The sequence below is a fragment of the Teleopsis dalmanni genome, chromosome 1, assembly GCF_002237135.1.
Source record: "Teleopsis dalmanni isolate 2A chromosome 1, ASM223713v2, whole genome shotgun sequence".
Lineage (NCBI taxonomy): Eukaryota > Metazoa > Arthropoda > Insecta > Diptera > Diopsidae > Teleopsis > Teleopsis dalmanni.
The window spans coordinates 211,598,746-211,619,001 of NC_051846.1; the positions used below are offsets into that span (position 1 = coordinate 211,598,746).

A 20,256-nucleotide genomic window follows, 5' to 3' on the forward strand; every position below is an offset into this window, starting at 1 on the left:
CTGTTAAACAAGCATTGTAATACACAATATATTAAAAATATGCATGAAATTCACAATAGTGGCGTATTCACTGTGAATTATACTCAGTAGATAGAAGCAATTCGTTACACACTTTTTCTAAACCATTTTCTTACAAAATTTAGGTACACAAAATGTTATCAGTAATTATTTACTAAACTATAGCAAATACAACTTTTGCATATTAATTCATTAAATAATATCATAAATCTTGCGTTATAAGTCAAAATACTTATAATTTAAATAGATTCGGAAGCCGTCAATAACTCGTAGAGAACTAGAACAACGATGAACGGTCAAAATGTGACATAAAAGTCACAGAGATTTATATTTTTCAAATAGTGCACACGAATATTACTAACAGCACAATTCACCGAAACATTACCGATCCACATAGGTACTGCTATATGGGTTTATAGGCAACTGGAATGTAATGCTCTCAATTGACTGAAAAAACCTAGTCTTTATAGGTCATTTATATCAAACAGTGCAAAAGAGTAAATAGGTAAGTCTACTTTATCTAATAAGTTAATAAAGTTGAATAGTTTTGAATACTGAACCATTTAGGTGAAATTCGCTGATTGTAATACTAAATGATTCAAGTATATTAAATTGTGGTAACCTTTGTAAAAGTGCGCTCATAATTTATGAAATAATCTCCGACTGATATAACCTCTACTTGTTATGTAGTATACAGGAACAAAAAAGGTGTTTGTTGTTTACATCTCTGCAGCTTTTGCAGAAGTCACCTATTTCTCGAAATAATTACTATAGTATCAGAGATAAGTTATTGTGAATACTCAAAACATTAAAGCCAAACTATTGTGAGTTTTGGTTTACTAAATTACTGTAGTTATATATGCAGTTGTATATTTATTGACTATAACATTTTAAATATGAGAAATAGAAATGTTCAATATTGTTTTTATTTAACAAAATCAATTTAAACCAACTATAAAAATTATCGCTTACTAGATATTACTTATAATTATTCTTTGTAATCGAAAAGCATGCCATGCATTTCAAAATTTAAATATGTGTCAAATTGACATTTCAGATAGATAAAAAAAAAAAATTATCACATAACAAGTATTGTATCTAATCGTTACAGACGGAAAGCGAAATCAATATGTGGCTGCCAAACCCTGTTGTGACTGAGGCGCGTGAGTCCTTTTGGATTTCCAAACTTATTTCCTCTCCGAAGGCTCCTTGGTTTTTTGAATTAATACTAATTATTATGGTGATACTTCTGTGTATCAGTATCTTTTGCACGGTAAATTAAAGAATTTATCTCTTTTGTGTGAATTTTAAAATCTAACAAATAATTTTAAGGCACCACCTCCTAACGTTAGGAACGTAAAACAAGATCGTCTGGAAGCGCGTGTTATGGCATTCGAAAACGCAACTAAGTTGTACACAATCCATGAGCAAAATTATGAACTTCCGGATTTCAAGAAAGTAACTTGAATCGCCTGTTACTGGACACAATTTGTTACTTAAGTTTGTTATTTATATTTCGTTTTAATATACTTAACAATATTATTCGCAGTTCAGTTCACAGTTTAAAAGTTGACTGTTTAATCAAATTAAAGTTATTAAAATTAAAATAAAAATGCACTCAAGCAATAATAATTTATTTAATTACACAAAGTAAGTAGAAAAATAAGTTCTTATGTTTTTGAAAAAGAACTTCAATACTAAGCGCTACTTAATTAAACTCAAACCATAAAGCACATACTCAGGACTGAACTCAAACTCAGATGCACACAATTAGAAATTCTATGGGTACTTCACATATAGAATTTATTATTATAATTTTATATGAAGTACTTGCTTTGTGTTGAATACACACTTTAACAACTTTTTTAAAATACTATTGTCTGTTCACTCATTTATCTTAATTTCGTTAATTTAACGACTTAATTGCCACTACTTTATGTAGAGCATTTTTTATTTATGACAGCATGAAATTACAAGCACAAAACTATTTTATGCTTCCTCGCAACAGGATATTTTTAACAAACAAAATCCTTTTTTTATGATCTCTGCACTTTTTAATGGAGTCTGCAACACGGAAAAGGACTTAATCCTAATCTGTAATTAACACTCATATTACATTTACGAAGTGTTTACTTTGAAAAACATCCAGCTATTCTTTTGTGTACTTAATTCAGCAACAAAACAACAGTTTTCTTTAAAAAATTATTTCAGTGTATAATTTAATATTGAATCAATTTATTACTCTATTTGAAAGTTATTTGTTCACAATAGAGAATTTAAAAAAAAATTTAATAAATATTTACCTAACATAAATTATGAGATTTCAATAATAAATTAGAATAAATGTCATCTTTTCAAACTTCAACTAACATAAGAGTAATAAAATTTATGATTTGATTTGCTACAACAAATTTGGGTAGTTACTAATGTAGCTAACCAAACCTCTCAAACCTACAGATACCATTTCCTGACAAATTTACAACTCTTCTCACTTTTATGAATACCCATGGTTTCCCTTATTTGTATGCTTATCTAATAACAAAACTATTAATGCAAATATCGCATTAAATTTGCAAATTTAAATTGAATTTTCGATTCAATAACATATCAAAAAAATATATTATGTACATATATATATGTATACATACTTACATAAGTATCTACATGAAATAGCAATAGGAATGCCAAACTGTTAAGGAATTCAGTTTCGAGTTCAGTTTCACAAAAAAGTATTCTCAATGGAATTGGTTGCTATCAATACGAAAAAGTAATGCATATATATGCGTATACATTAGCATACAGATGTATATTTATCACCAACACGTACCATAGTACACAACTGTTGAGATGGAGTTAGGTCTGTAATGTATTCCTCTTCCTCTTTTCTCGGTATTTTGTTTTTATTAAAAAGCAATAGGAGATGTGTCACTGAATAAACAATTGAAATGCCTGACACTTTGAATATAAAACGAAAGAAATGTAGATCCAAACAAACTACCAAACAAACTACCAAACAAACCACCAAAAAAACTGAATAAATAAGATAAAGAATATAACTACAATTGGTACAAAGATGATTTCCGAAATTAGAGAATATTGAAAAAAAAAATGTTATAAAAAAAAATAAAAATAGTTTTAGAGTATCGAAAATTCACCACTAAAAATTTTATCAGTTAACTACGATAGTTGGGCCATCTTAAACCAAAAAAAAAAGAATCCAACCATGACATTGAGATATCCCGTAAAGATACCAGTCTTGCATATAGTGAGTTTACTAACGACTCACTGTTAGTTAAGTATCCATGCCAGAAAATTGAATTTACCTATTGATGATTCTTGGCACGGACTGTGAAAAGAACGAAAAAATTACTTCACATCAGCTTCGTCAGTGAAATTTTGTAAGTATTTACTTTCTAAAGTCATTAAGGACACCTATAAGATTTCTCTTTGAATAGCATATTAAGCTTTATTATAGGTTTCAGATAGCTTTAAACCCTTCAAGTTTTGAACGGTATCACAATGCACCCATTGAGATAATAGACTATACCGAACGTCTACAGAATTATATTATGATTATTGTAAATGCCAGAAAAAAAATTCAGTTTAAATCACTTTTTAATAACTCAAGGCATTTCAAGCTAATTGCAAATCACATTAAGAATAGATGTAGTATTGCCGGACAGAATCCAGTGGTGTTAAGTTTGCTTACTTGTTTTGAAGGCTTAAGATCACGGTGTACTAGAAACCACATATATCAAGATAATGCGCGGATAAACGTCTCATTAAAAATGCCAAGGACTTTACGCCGACACCAATTGAAGTTATGTGTTCTCATAACTTTCGCCTTGGTAAGGAGGGAGGTCTACCCAACCTCTGCTGATCTTTGAGTCCGTCACAGCACCCATGACGAATAAAATTAAATACAATGATTGTTTCCTTGTAAGTTTGAGTGTAAACACATCCACCACCACATTGTTAATCTCAATTGGTCAGGACATCCAAAACTGTGGGCACTGACACTCATGATACCAAATATATACGTCGGACCGGATGCTGCAAGTGAATCTCACTCACTACTACTCACACTTCAAACAAAATTGGAATGCCGCCAGGTTTTAAGTCGCCTTATACGATAGGTATAGGGTAGGAGGCATTTACATTATCTCGGGAATATTCTCACTTTTACCGCTGGAGGAAGTGTTGCCGGACAGTCAACCGGTCACTATTGTAATTGAAAGCCTTTCAATTTTCCAACATAAAATCAAAGCAGTTTAAAACAAGAGAGACCAGACATTTGCCTAGCTTGGGCTATCAGAAGAAACAGGTCTTACGGTAAATACGATTTTGACAGTTGGTCAGATTGTTCATCAATTTGGAAGATAGAACTATTAAATTAACTAAATTCAACGCGATGAATACAGTTTCAGGTTTGTTAATTGAGAAAAAATCAATAATAAACTACAAAAAGTAGTAATTTGAAATAAAATATTATTAAAAATTGTTTAAAACTCATACAAGCAATACTTCAAATGCAGTAAAGACTATACCTTTCTACAATTTTGATGAAATGACTACTTCTTTAAAGTTGCAATCAAAGAATTTGGAAATAATAACTACAATTGATTTTATTGCAATAATAAGAATGGAATATTATACATGATTGGAAAAGTTTTGTTAAGGATAACATACACATATTGTCTAAAATTTTATTCTGCTCTTCATTGGTGTCGGATAAAAAGTTTTGAAATAAAAAAACATTCGAAGTAACTTCTAAATGGCAATGATAATGTTCACAAAATACGATTGTTAGGAGCAAATATATACTATAAATGACTGTTAGTAACTTCGAAGATGTGAACCAAAGTTTCATCTAAACACTTAAAGATAAACACTACGACATTTTAAACAGTCAACATCTTGCCAAATAATATAGTACAAATAATCTAAACACTGTGGTTGTTAAGAATATTTTAAAAGTAAAATGTTCGACAACTCAGCCACATTGCAATTGTATAATTACCTTTATTCCAAAGAGCACTTTACTCCACTGCACTCCTAAACAGAACAGAAGTGAACAGAAGTTACACTTTTATTTACACAGCAAATACGGGTATGTGCAACTGTTACACACTAAAAGGACTACGGAGGACGGGGAGCGGAGGGCGGGCTGAACAATGAACAAATAAGAAAAATAATGCTAATGAAACACATAGAAACTTGCCACAAAGAAAACTTATTTGCATATGGAGATGGGTGCGTGGAAGCGTGAACTGCGAAACTTTTCATATTTAGACTTGGAAAAGTATATATTTTAATAATTAAGCAAACAAAAGTTTCTTTGTTCAGACAACCAGCCGCGTTGAAATTAATAACGAACATTAACAGTTTAATAGTTTGATATGACACAGCATTTAGTTCCGCAGACTGGAGCATCCTTGTGGGAACTTCGACATTTCAACATTTGCTTTGGTAAACAAAACCGCAACAGTAAATAAACTGCACATGTGCGTTCAAACCGTTTAAACCGTTTAAACTGGCGGTTCCAGTGGTAGTGGGGAACTTTGAGGTAGAGGGAATCCTAAAATATGTTTAGCAAACGCTAAGTAAATATTCATACAATTAAGCGGGATTTCTTGTGTGTCAGTATGAGGATTTTCATTTTAGAACAAAGTTTTTGTTTTGTAGCATTTCATCCCAAATTCATGAAAGTGTACAGAAAATGGCAAAACTTTTTCAATTCTATGTTTTATCTGATGGGTTATAATTTTGGTTAAATACGAGAATTTAAATTTTATTTTGAATTGCATTTTATTGGAAAATGTCATGTTATTTTGAGATTGATTAAAGTGTGCTTGCCAAACTATAAATTTCATGGTATTTGAAATGCTTTATTTGGTTTCCGCACCAACTGCAACATTTTCAATTTCTTAGGAGTATTTGTGATAGCAAATAAAATCCATTTCAATTCCATTTAAAGTATTATACTGATTACTCGCTTGCATATAACAAATTTCATCGTTTCACATATTCATACTTCGGTTTGAGTGTCGCTTGTGTCATATATTGCCACAAACAAATATCAATCATACGCTCCGTTGACCTCCGCAATCAATAAAATTCAATTTAATTTCGAAATGCACAAGCAACTACAAATGCACATACAGGGTACAGAGTACAGGGTTACGCACATAAGCAATCGAATAGATTGTCACTTAAGCCCGGGAATTTGGAAGTTTTTCAGTTTTTCAGTTTTTCAGTGAAACGTGACCTTCACCTCTCACAAATACATTCAGAAATCTAGTCCTACCTACAGTCTGCATTTCTTTGCATTCGTTTTTAATACTCAGAATTTCTTAACATAGCTTTCTGTCTGTTGGTGAAGCAAAAAAAATTGCAAATCTTTTAATAAAAAATTTGGTTTATAATTTTCGCAAGAAATGTTTTTGAATTTGTTGGAATCTCAGCGCGCGGATTATCGCTTTTAGCTTGGGAAATGCTAAGATGAACATTTTTGTTTCCGACGATTTATAATCTTTCGCAGCACATCGCAATACAGCTTAAGATGTTGCGGAATTCATAACAATCAGGAGCTAATCTCCCACGAGCATTGCATCTTAAGACGCAAGGCTAACAACGAAAATCGCAAAAGAAACATGCGAAGGCTATGGTTACGACTGAATTTCCAGACTAAAAATCTCTGCTCGAACTGCAAAAAGGAAATTAAGAAAAATAAAAAGCTTTCCATTTTTTTCACTTTTCTGTAAAATCCTTTGTCTTTTTCTCTTATTTTTCCTGCTTTTTTTCTTAGTTTGCAAGAAAGTATTTTCAAAGAATTTTGTAGTTTTAGTTGGATTTTTAAAATAATTTTCATGATAGATTTTGAAAAGTTTTTCTGAGGTTCATAATTATTAAAGTTTTTCTGACGGGAGTATGTGTGTAGGACAATTACTGGAAATGTTAAATAAGAGGAGCAGATAAAGAAGGATATGAATTATAATTAAAAATCTGTAAGAAATCTAAATTGATTCAGTTATTTTGAAGTTTAAGAATTATATTAAAAAGAAAAACAAGACAAACCAAAAAATAATTGATTAAATTTACAAGAAAATTTAACAAAGCTGTAATAAATATAAGGTCTATGCTGTGCCTCTCATCCACTATGTTTTTACCCAGCTCATTTTGCTCATGCCCAGCTTTAGTAGCCCTCTTTCTTCAAAATCTAGAACAATTAGAGCACCTGACACTGAATACCATCTTATGCCTTGCTAAAGGTTATAGGTGGTTTTAGACCCTGAGTTTTTTTCTATATGGTAACACAATGGGCCATTGTCGATCCCGGTATAACCTAACCTAGGTCTAGACTATTTCCCAGATATGCCAACAGACTTTATTTTGGTTGTCCAGATGCATAACACACACAAGTTTTGATGAATTCGTAGAAATAAAGAAAAAAGAATTAAAAAGACAAGCAATAATGAACTCTTGGCTTCATCATAATTTGGGTTTCGGATGAGGCAAAGCTATCTTTCTCATAGGCACACAAGAACGTCCATATAAAGTTGAATGCAGAAGTAGACGTTGAATGGAGTACAGTGAGTGAAGCGAGGTATTGCGTTTGGTTTCGTTGTGTTTTAGTATTTTTGTAAGTTACAGATACAAAATTTTGTATCTTGCATTAATTTTATCGTAACAAAAACCATACGTATGAGACGATTTAAAATTTACCAAGTTTTAAATCATTGATTGACAATATTCTATGCAGGTAGCACGCTTAACTGAGATAACCATTTTGAATATGGAAGATGAACATCATAACCTATGTTGGAAACTCACTGTCACCGTATCAAGGAGTGCAAGATTTCGATATTTTATACATCTGGGTACGGGGAACTGAGCAGGTATAGTAGTAGGCCTTAATGAAGTGACTCAAAATGTGGTGCAGGTAGTACATTTAAATGCAGTAACCATTTCGAATACGGAACATAAACGTCATAACCCGTATTGGAAACTCACTGTCACCGTATCAAGGAGTGTAAGATTTCGAGATTCTATTTAAATATCTGAGTACGGGAAACTGAGCAGGTATAGTAGTAGGTCTTAATGAAGTGACCACTTCAGACGGATATGGTCGATTAGGGTTACAATCTGTTGATGTAAGATTGTTATCTCCAAATAAAGGTGCTTAAGATTCTGATTTATTTGATATTTAAACATCTGGCTACAGGAGACTGAGCAGGTAAAATAGCCCAAATGAAGTGACTACTTCGAATATGGGAGTAAAAGTCTATAATCTTGTAAATAGAACAGCACTGTTATAGAATAAAGGTGCGAGAGATTCTCATGTAGAAAAAGTTTCAAGTGAATCAAGTTTACTTAAATCCAAAATTTGTGTAAGAAAGTTACGAACAAATTATGATAAGTGACTAAATTTCAAAGATATATAAAAATGTCTGAAGTTGAAAATTGTTTTGCCTTTTTTATACTAGATTTTTGAAGATATGTGGAAGCACTGCACTAGATTACTCTTAAGTTTAAGATAGATTTCATATTTTATACTGTAATTTTTATTTTAGAACGTAATATGGTTTTTCAAACCTTAGCTTCACATATAAAACCCACAAAAATAATAATATTAAACAAATAGTTACAAAACTACAATTGAGAGAAGTCGTAAAAATGTATTAGAATTTCTTAAAAACAAACTTGGGTAATATTCTACTGCGGTTACTGGCAGCTCTGTGGTAAACTTTTCCGAAGTAGCTCCATTCCGATTAACTTTAAAACCAATCCAAAATCAACATACCGACACTAACCGCCAAAAATTATGTTAAATAGGGTAAACACTTAATACTATTTGTGTTAAATTTAGCTTGACGTAAAGGTGTCAATCTTATATTATAAAACTTTTATACTTGACAAAAAAAAATTTAACCAAGAAATACCCAAAAACAAAAGTATAGAGCATAAATGAAGATAAAAAACCTCATAAAAAATATCTGCAAATTTATATCAATGCAAATTCGAGTGGTCCTTGCTTTAACTAAAAGTATTTAAGTTTAACATGCATAAAGCATTATTATATTTTATTTAAAATACCCCTTTTTTCACCAACAAAATATACTTAAGGTAAGAATAGAAGAAAGAAAGAAATAAAAAAATAAAAAAGGTAGGAAAGAAGAAAGAAAATAAAGTGACACTGAAATATTTAACAAAAGTGTTTTTCTTGCAAAGAAGAAAAGTGTAATAAATCCTTTTTATGGGTCTTGTACTTGTGAACATAAAGTAAATTCGATTTTTTTCCTTTCTCGTTCCTAAGGTTTTTTTTTTTCTTTTTAATATTTTTTTTTAACTTTTAGCTGAATTTTTTCGATTTTTTTTGCATTTTTTTTTTTTGAGGTTATTTTTATATTCAATTTTTTTTTTTTGTGTTGAAGGAAGTGTTACCCTTTACTTTAATCGGCTTGTATAAAAAATTCTACTAAAACGCATAACATACCACAATTTTATAGTGAACCGAGGAAGCGAAACTGAGGAGAGAAGTTAAAAATTTACTTTATCGGTGGTGTTACCTTTCGCAAACTGGAACTTTTTATTCCGGCTCGCTTTTATAGAAGGTTTCGATACCAAACTCTCGTCAACTTAACACGTGAACAAATTGATGGATTTAGGGATTCGGTTTTTGTTTCACTTCAATTTAAGTTAAATTTTATTGACAGCTTTTTTAACGCTTTTGTATTCTACACTTTGTGGGTGTGTCGCCGTATCATTATGCTCAATGTTATTCCAAATTGAAAGGTTACACCAAAAAAAGATTAGAGAATTTTTCATCCCCAAAAATGATTGATAGCAGATTGTTTTCGTTTGGATTATGGAATTTTTTTTTTAAATTTTGTTGTTGAAAGCTAATAATTAAATCTGATTAAATAATCAGTAAATGTATTTTCTAAATAGATTACACTTAAAAGGATTAAAACAATTTTATGCAGTGTGTAGGTTTCATAAAATATATTTCTGTTAAAAATTGTATATTAAAACTTCAATTGGTTTGCAGTTTTGCTTAAATATGAGTTAGTTTACCCGGGGCCATATATGCATATTTTTATTTTTTTTTTGAGTTCTAACCTTAGTAACTTTTATTCTTTACAATTGATCAAGGCAATACGTTAAGATGTAGTGTGTCGCATAATATAAATATGAGAAATTATTCTTTATTCCACAAAATGAACGATATGAATGTTACAAACTCCGTCATTTGGGAGTTTGGGAGTCAATAAAAATCTGTCCGAAGAGGTCTTCAATCATAAGCTTACCAATATTCGAAATATGACTCCACTTTTAATACTAATCGATATATATGGTATAAGAAAAAAATCTGGCCGAAAAGGTCTTCAATCATAAGGTTATCAATATTTGGAAAGCGGCTATACTCTATACCTTGTATAATACCCTATCAACCCACACATATTTTGTGCAATACGTAAATATTTTATGTTACAATAATGACAAAAAATATGTTTAAAGTCTATTGTAAAATTTTATTTTAAATTACATTGTATATTTAATACTCTCAAAAGAATTTTCAGTTAATATTCAGATTTACAATACTTACATTTTTATTGTGAAACATTTTGTTACTAAATTTACACTTAATGTGGCTCCAGTTCTGATACCTTCGTTTCAACAATTGTACTAAATTACTTTGTTTTATGCGTTTACACTAACTAACCTGAGTTAACCGCATTTAAAATGCAGCAACACGTACTACAAAGGAAATAAAATAACAAAATATGGAGGCATAAACATAAACATAAACGTGAACATCAACGTCAACGCCACCGTCAACGCCAACGTGAACGTCAACACTACCAACAACTATTGGGTAAACTACGTGAATTTAATGGCAATTTGCATATGTATTTGTGTGCTATTGTGAATACGTATGGGAGAACACGTTTGTGTAATTTTGTATTAGGAGACATGCGTGAATTAATGAACGCTCAAGGCTCTTAAGCCAAAAAAAGTGCACAAAACAAAAAAAATATTTTTATATCCTTTTTAAGCAACTAAAAACATTATGCTACCTCATATGCTCGTATACTATGCAGTGTATTTCTTCCATAATTTAATGTTTATTTTTATTTAATTTTTAGGTTAGTTTTTTTTTTTTTTGAAAAATAATTACCAAAGGACAACCTAAGCAACATTCTCGAAACATGACTGCAATCCGGTATTTGTGCTTTGAAGTAGACGGGCACATACATATAATTTCATGCAAATAAATTAAAGGCAGTATCATCTATGGTATTTGTATATATAATAATATACTCAACCTTATGCATAAACACTTGCATATAGAAACTGCCAAAAAAATATTTACATAAGACAGATAAGAGCAAAAATTAGTACAGGATATATAAGTTTTGTGGAAGCTAAAAGGTATTTCATGTTGTTCATTACGTTGACATAAGGAAGGGATTACTATAGCGAAAATGTATTTAAAATCCAGAAAATACATTAAGAAAAAGTCACACTTTTTTAGCATAAAAGAATTTCAAATTTTTGAAAATTAGAATTCAACATGTTCTATTTTAAAGTTAAAGAGAACAAATTCTGCATTGTGAATATATTAGCAATAATCGCCATTCCATTATATTTAATTAAATTTATATCTTGATTTTTTCAAAACCGAAAATCTTCGAAACGTCATTCGAAAGTGTTCTGATGTACATATATAGATAACACATATCACTAGTACAGACGACATCTTTGAAAAGCACAGCATTTAACTATTTATTTTCGACCTTTTGAAAAGGTTTGTTTGCAAGCACATTTCATCAAACTAAATGAGAATTATAATTAATAAGTAATTGAATAAATATTCTTTAAAATATCTACACATAAGTGATTATTAATATGTACCAAATTGTGGAAAAACTTGTTATTTGTCATGGTAATTATTGGAATCATTGTAATGTATTAAAATAATATTAAGGCTGAATTTATTTAATTTCAACAAGAGAATGTATAGAAGAAATTGTATGGAGCAGTGATAATCACGTGAAAAGCTAATATATAAGATACATAGGTATATATATAAGATATAAAGAACAACTTTATAATTAAAGGGAACGTTGGTGCTTTTACGTTTTACACACGCAACAGAGGAACCTGGAAAGAAATAATGCCTAAGGCTGAAACTCAGTGCCATTTCATTCTATGATAGCTTCTATGCTTCTGCATCTATTATGACTAACATATTATAGTTTATTATGACCATTTCAATTTGTGTACAATCGAAGCACGTAGACAGGTTATTATGACCATTCGGGAAGTAAGTGAACTATATTCGGGAAGTAAGTGATTGTTACTAATTACACAAATAAAATATATGTAGACCAATTGGGCGTACCTTTATGGGAAGCTGTTAAAATATAAAAATATCAAATATCAAAAAAAAAGGTTTTAGTCAAATGTAAAGAAAACACACTAATTATGTCCAGAGCTTTAAACTTATATAAATCATAAACAAGTAAATGTGTCTGTTATAAGGATTTTAAGAAATACTATACCCCATATATAACAACACATTTCAATTTTGTCTTATATGTTATTGATATGATTCACTATTTCTTCATTAAGTTCATATATATAATAAAAACAGTGTAAATCTTACCTGTAAGTTAGATGGACAATGATCCAGTAATTCTAGCATGTGTTTTATATTCTGTGCATCCTGTATGACAAAATTTAATTCCATGTCAAATTCGCCACCCACGAGCTGAAAATATATGAAATAAAAGAGATTAAGTTAAATATTTGTCACAATAACAAAAAAAAACTGTGATGTGGAAAAATATAACAATAGATTAAAATCAACTTCGCATGAATTTTGCATGCGCCTAAAAGCATTTCACACTCATTTTCATTTAATACACGGGTATGTGCATAATACCCATACTATTGCAAATGGATTATTATTAGACATAGAGGACATGCTTTGTGTAATGGAACATATGCAGTGATATTTTTATGAATAGCCACAAATTAAAGCGGATTAAATTTGCATGAATTTATGTATGAATGCAGGCGGAAGCGAAGGACCTACAAAAATTGAATACAAAATACTTCACACCTAAAAAAAAACAACGCAATACAACACAAATCAAATCAAAAGTTATAATTAAATCTGTACGGTGCACAAAAAATAATTGCGGTAGCAGGCATGAAATGTCAATACACATTACACAACCTACACAAACCTGCACAAACCTCAAAGCCTTACACGAGACAAAATGTATTAAGAGTGTTTGTGTAGGTGGCACCGATTTGATGTCAAAATAACTGAGCACAAAAAATGTTTGCATAGAGACATATTCATTTAAGTGTGCGAAAATTGCGGTATTCACATGTGTGTGGAAACCTATAAGACCCACAAAGGCAGAGCACGGCGGGAGATGTGGTGTTTATTTTTCATAATGTATATGTGTATAGATTTTTTTTTTACTCCTTGTATTGTTGTTCCACGTACATATTTAAATCAGAACGAAAAGAGCAAAATTGAATTTAAATTTAATGAATTCAACATAAATTTGAAAATGACTTTTATATAAAGAATTCACTAAAAAGTTCTCTAAAATAACAACTCACTGAAAGAATTTCAAGTCCAGAGTGAACAAATAAATCGTTAGGCATGGATCAGGTTTAAAGAAAATCTTTAAGATACTCGAGAAATAAAACAACTGCTACTTTTTTGATTAAATCAATAAATATTCTTGATGTCCTTAAAGAAAATGCTAAATTATGTGTATATACCTCATTAAAACCATATCGATATTTCCATTCATTGGTAAATGGGAAACTAAAGCTCCCTTCTTCATACATCTGAATTACAGAATGTGAAGTAATCGTACACAAGTTATATGTAGACTTAACTCTTAACTCGACAAATCTCTGGTATTATGAGTCATTTTTAATACTAAATCTATACTAAATGCACACAAAATCCACAAAAAACATGCTAAAGGTATTCCATAAGTCTGAGTGTTAACATAGTATAAGTTAAAAAGAAAAACACTTGAAAAAGAAGAACTTGCTTTGCTTAATATATATGATTTTATTAGAAACTGAAAATGTGAACATCTCATATATGCTTCGTCTAACTGGACTGTTTGCCTGTTTGATACGACTGTTTATAGATCCTATGTTTTTTATTGTGATTACCTATAATTAAAGCTTAATACCACGGTGTTCTTAACACAGGTATGCAACTACTCACGGTTGCACTAAAATTTCGTCGTAACTATCGTAACTATTCGTTTAAATTAAGTTTTATCCTTTGAAGTGAGTGAGACTTATTCAGCACCTCTCAATTTTTTGGGGTTTTCGTTTTAAAATATTTTACATCACATTGAATTAAAGTAACGAGTACAGTCATTATTCCCTTGAAACTTTGTTCTTAAACCACATCTATCACGTTGCTTCCATTGAAGGGGCCAACCTCTATTGGTCAGAACAGTGGAAGGTATGGACCCTCACCGCCATGGTATTGATATGGACATGATTGGGGAAAATTGTTTAAATCCTAATATTTAGGATTTAAGATTTTTATAAAACAAAAGTATTGGTATCAATATTGGCAAACGCCAAAAAGGAATTTGGTTGTTTGGTAAAGACAAATTTTTGAGAGCAGTGGTCTATTACTTATAGAAAATTTAAGAATTATTTCGATAGACTAAAAAAACTTTAATTTGTTTTAAAATGTAACTCTAATAACGCAATTCAAAAAAGACTCTTGTGCCTTTAATCTCTATTGCTATTCCAATGAATCATTTTGAAACCATTTTTTTTTCACGTTCTTCACAAATATGATTATATCTTCAAACAAATTCTACTTCAAAAGCAACTACACTTTAAGTTGAAGTTTAGAAAGAGAATTCACTTGAATAAAACTTCTGTAAAGATGAAAAACACAAACAAAATCATTTCAAATAGAAACACAAAAGAAGATAAATATCTGCGAAAGAAAAACAGAAAGCCAACAAAAGTAAGAGCAATAAAAATTGCGGGTGTCTGTTGGTATCCTGAAGATACAAGTTTACTGAACGGCGGCAGTTAGACTGGCGACGATAAAACTTAGCTTATAGTATAAATATACAAAAATAAAAAATTTTATATTTGTTAACATAAATATTTATACAGAAATTAATGGAAGCTATAATTTAAAAATAACAGAAAAATCCATGTTAAAGTAGTTGTGTTGTGTAAAAGCTCAGAAAAGAACTACAACTACAACATCAGATACATTTGCTAAAGAATCAGAAAGTTCACGTATACAATGCTTGCAATGGCAGAATATTGGACTAAAGATTAATTGCAGCATCGCAGGTATTGCAGACTTTTATTACATATAAAATTTTATCCTTTATGATTTATATCAGCTACATTTTAGTTAAATCTTTAATGTATCTAATTTTTTTTATGAGTTCATAAAATTGCTTTAGCTATTTACTTATGTCTTTTGCTGGGAAGTAGCATTGACATCTTTGACTATTTTATTTTATTTTTTATATTTCTTTAGTATATTGCTGAGTAGAACCTCTCAATGCTAGACACTATCCTTGAAAAGTATCTTTATTTTATTTTACCATAACGACATTTTATTTTGATCACATTACGCGTTGTATGCTGCGATGTTTATGACAGAGATTTTGTAGGGATTTATGTAGAAAATTGTCATTTTTCACTTTGTGTATCTGGAATAGTAAAACGAAATATGAGCTATTCATATACTTGAAAGAATTTGAAAGAGTTTCCGTGTTTATAGTTGGATTTTGCATTTCTCAAATGTAGAATGTTAAATAATCAGGATATTAAATTTAGTTACCCTAACTGCTTTAATTCATAACACAACTTAAAAGCACAATTTAATTAAATTTTAGAAGTTATATGTCGGTTTTGATATGTCGACGCCAACATATCTTTCATTGACATTTGTTGTTGTCAGGTTATATTACAATTATGGTATTGCATTTATGTGAACATAATATGTATACCTACTTATATACAAACACATATCATATATAATAAGAAACTTTAAATCATTCACAATTTTTCGGCCAGGTGGAGTGAGTGGACTAGTGTAGTAGAAGAAAAAGTAATGGAAAGTTAATAGTTTAAATTAGACAATCGCTCCAACTTGTTTCATATAAGGTGCTTTTATCAGGATATTCATTATGCATTTTGTTTAATTCGAAGTAACAAAACAAGTATCATTATATTAAATAAGAATTTTACTACTTTTATTTTTTGTACTTGATAATCCAAAATTTTTGATATCCCAAAAGCAACTTTTCCATTAATTTTTAGTATTTTAATGTAATATTTATTTCTCAAATTCTCTCACATCTTATATTTAATGATTCATATAATTAAATTTTATGTTATATAATGTAAATACTTCTACCAAATACACAAGCTTACATGTTATTATACTTTTATTTCGATATTGGAAAAAATCTTAGTTACACATCAACTGAAATTACTTGATTTTCTGCGATTGTGCGTAACAATTTGTTACTAAAATCAAAAGATTCATTTTGTATCCATGCTGATATGCGCTGCTAAGACAATAATAAGATATAATCGTCATATAATCTCACATACATTGTATTCCTTCGTATTCCTTTGCAAATAATTTACATTGCGCTCGAATGATTTTCTTGATATCTTCTTAATAAAAATAATCATAAGACAAATACATACGTATATAGATATATAGATACATTTATATATGCACTAGACATGTACGTAGAATTCAGAAATTATTTTGCTTGAATAAATTTTTATTTAAGTCGTTAAAGTCGTACGAATGAGAAAAGCGAAATAACAGTTACAGCGATATATACTTAAAGATATATATGCTATAAGCTTTTATTTGTTTTATTTAATATTATGACCATGTAGACGCCACAAAATATAACAATTTTTTCTTATTCGTTTTATACTACATAAAATAATAAAAATAAATAACAATTCTATTGTTTAAGCCAAAGTTTAAGTTGTTTTAACCCAAATTTCTATCTGATGTTCTTGAGATCGCTTTTATATATTGCATTAGGTAAAATGGAATTTAAGTGCAAAACACTGAAACGAATATATATACGAAAAAAAAGCACAGAAATACATTTGATATATATTTTTGTAACAGGAGGCTTTATGTAATTTTTATTGTATTTCCGCCCACACTTAAAAGCAAAAAATATTGCATATCCTCAGGCGTCCGAATTAAAATTCGTAAAGCTGAAAAATAGCGCAGCAGTAGCTATTGTTTTATTTGTTGCTAACCGTAGCTGGCTACTGTTTATTTGGTTTTATTAAATTTTATTATTTTAGTCTTTTGTTTCTCTCAAATATATAATTCATTTCATTTTTAAATGTATTTACTTACAACGTTTCTATTATTTATTTTTGTTTTTTTGACATAAAAAAATATTTTTGTTTAGTATTTTGCTTTACTTGATAAGTTTTTGTGTGTTTTTCTTGTTTGTTGTTTTTCCTCATTTCTGCAATTGTTCAAAATAAAGTTAACTAAAGCCAAAAATGTCCTCCAGCAATTAAAACGAAACAAAAAGTTAATTCACAAACAATACAGAATAAGTTCACATTAGCAAAAGTGAAAATACAATGCAGCACAAAGTCATAAATAGATTTAATTGTTTCGGTCTGGAATATTTGTAATGAGCTTACCATGAGCATGAGCTGCTGCAGTGCCAAGACTAAAAGGAATTTTGTTTTGTTCAACAACAACAGTAACAACAGGTTACTGTGTAACTAATTTACTTAAAGTGAGATTCTTTGTGAATGTATATGCTTATCTGTACATAGGAATAGGAATTAACGGGGTATCGGTTCTCAACGGAGAGGAGCACTGCGATCATGCTTCATCTTTTGTGCTGCAACAGATCCTAACCGAACCAGAATGTCGGCCGTTGAGAGCCTCCTAATGTCAGAAGGGGGAGTAGATCTCGACCCAGTGACCTCTACCTGGCAGTCACAGAGAATGTGATTGGAAATCTCGCCTGCTTCGACTATTTATCTCTTCGGATGGACCCATTTTGTTAAGGTGATAACGCAATCCATGATCACCCATGTCCATGCGAAAATGTTTCTTTTAATTTTTGTTATCAACATATATTAAATAAATTAAAGAAAGTCTTCTTCTTAAATTTCTTTTGAAGTTCATGGAAGAAGTTGTCTTGCATTTATATTAAAGAAACTCAAATGTGGACAATGTATGATTTACAATGAATCGTAAAGAGTGCTTCCAAATAGAATAGAAAATTACAGAAAAGTAATAGAAAAGTATTAACTGATTTTGTAGTTAATACTTTTCTATTAAAAGCATTAACTGATTTCGCAGTTAACACTTTTCCATTACCTAAAATTCGATGGAATGTATTTTCAGATATATTTACTATAACAAAAGAAGGATCTAATGTATATTTAATTAGTGATTTTAATACTTAAACGTATTTTTTGGATGTAAACATGTTTAACTCGTTCGTTAAAAAAAGCTTTTAGAAGACTGAACCTTTAAGGAGCAAATTATTAGGCATAAATCAACACTAATTTTTTACTTATTTCAAGTTAGAATTGTAAATTTTAGAAAACAAATTTTGAATACAACTTAATTTGATTTATATTTCAGTAATGTTATTCTTAAAAATTATTATTATGTAGAAATGTATTTGCCAGTTATATTCCTCAAATATTCCAATCCCCAAAAAAGCTTAACGAGAGAAGTTACCGAAATTACTTCCAACATATCAATTTCTTGTTAATATAATCTTTACTCCCTCATAAATTTTTAAAATAACCAAGACAACGGGGGACAGACAGATAGACAATTGTCATTATAGCGTACATCTTAGGATACGTATGAAAAATTGAATTTAATTAAGTGAAACATTAGAAATGTAGGCGTGTCAGGAGTAGCCCACTGAAGCAGTTTCGTGCTAACATTAAACTTTGTCCTGTCATTATTTTCATAGTTAATTTAATTTTTATTCAAAATGCTGTCAATTTAAAAGTTTAAATTACTTGACAATTACTTTTGTGAAACATTTTGCATAAATTTTAACGATTACGAATGAAATTATGTTGAACATTTTAAATTCAAAATGTCGATTCCACTTCAATTAAAATTTACTAAAGTCGCTGAACAAACTGTATTACGTGACAGCTGGAGTTGCGGAATAAGCGGAATTGTTCTGTGCGGCATCACCCAACAGCCATCAGCCACCAGCCACCAGCCAGGAGTAAACATCGAGCATCTAGCCAATTGCAACTTCTGCAACAGTGCTGGATAGTGCTGGCGGTGAGGACATCAGTTCCATAGACTTCTTCAGTTGACATCGTCAGCAGGTACAAAAAGTTTCGCTGGCATTCAATGTTATTATCGTTTGTGTTTAAATATTTTGCATTTACGCATTACGTCGTTGGTTAAATTTATTTGAAAAGTTGAAGCGATTCGGAAGCGAATTAAAATTGGGTGTCCTTGTGATTGAAAGTCGAGGAAATCTTTTTGTTTTTGTAAATTTGATTTGCACACATTTTAAGAATTTTGAAAAGTAAATTTCAAAGTTGTACACCTAAAAGCTAATGGAGATAATGGAACGTTTCATCGTTTCAGGTAACGCAAAATACAAATTTCCTCTTTTTATTTTACTTCAGTTTAATGTTGTTTTGTTATTCCGTTACATTTTTGAGGGCAGATGAGCTTTACATAGTGACATCTCTTAATGGAGACCGACAATTTCTATTAGAACACAACACCTACATACAAATGTTTTATTTAATTTGGAATGAGAGAAGAAAAATGACAAAGTCTAAGTGACTGTTTTCTGTGTTCACATTTCTAATGATACTTTTCGTTTTTTTTTTCTTTTTATTTTTTGTGGGTCTAAATTGCTCTATGGTCGCCATTGTTTCTACTCATCTAAAGCCCTCAACTTTTCCGCGCATTTAAAGTGCATGAGTCGCTTTTCCCCTATCGGTTTGTATAGTGGGGAACATTTTAAACTGTTTTATTGCTTCACGCTTTCGTGCTTTAAGTGTAAAACTTCCTCGGTAATTTTTTTCCTTAAGACAACTGGCATTGTCTTACAGGATTCTGTAAATGTGACTTTAATGAAATTAATTAACATTTTGCAGTAATTCATACAAAAATGGAAAATAGGA

The 20,256-nt window shown here is 30.1% G+C and overlaps 1 protein-coding gene across 1 annotated transcript in view; it reads right to left on the reverse strand.

Annotated features, from left to right (window-relative positions):
• LOC119671755 (neurobeachin) overlaps window positions 1-12,801 on the reverse strand; it is an 80,421-nt gene extending 67,620 nt beyond the window's left edge. The window contains exon 1 of the mRNA XM_038082520.1: window positions 12,692-12,801. Within this exon, the coding sequence (XP_037938448.1) occupies window positions 12,692-12,775 (84 nt within the window). The 5' untranslated portion in view covers window positions 12,776-12,801. The remainder of the gene's footprint in view (window positions 1-12,691) is intronic.
• Between the last annotated feature and the right edge of the window lie 7,455 nt (window positions 12,802-20,256).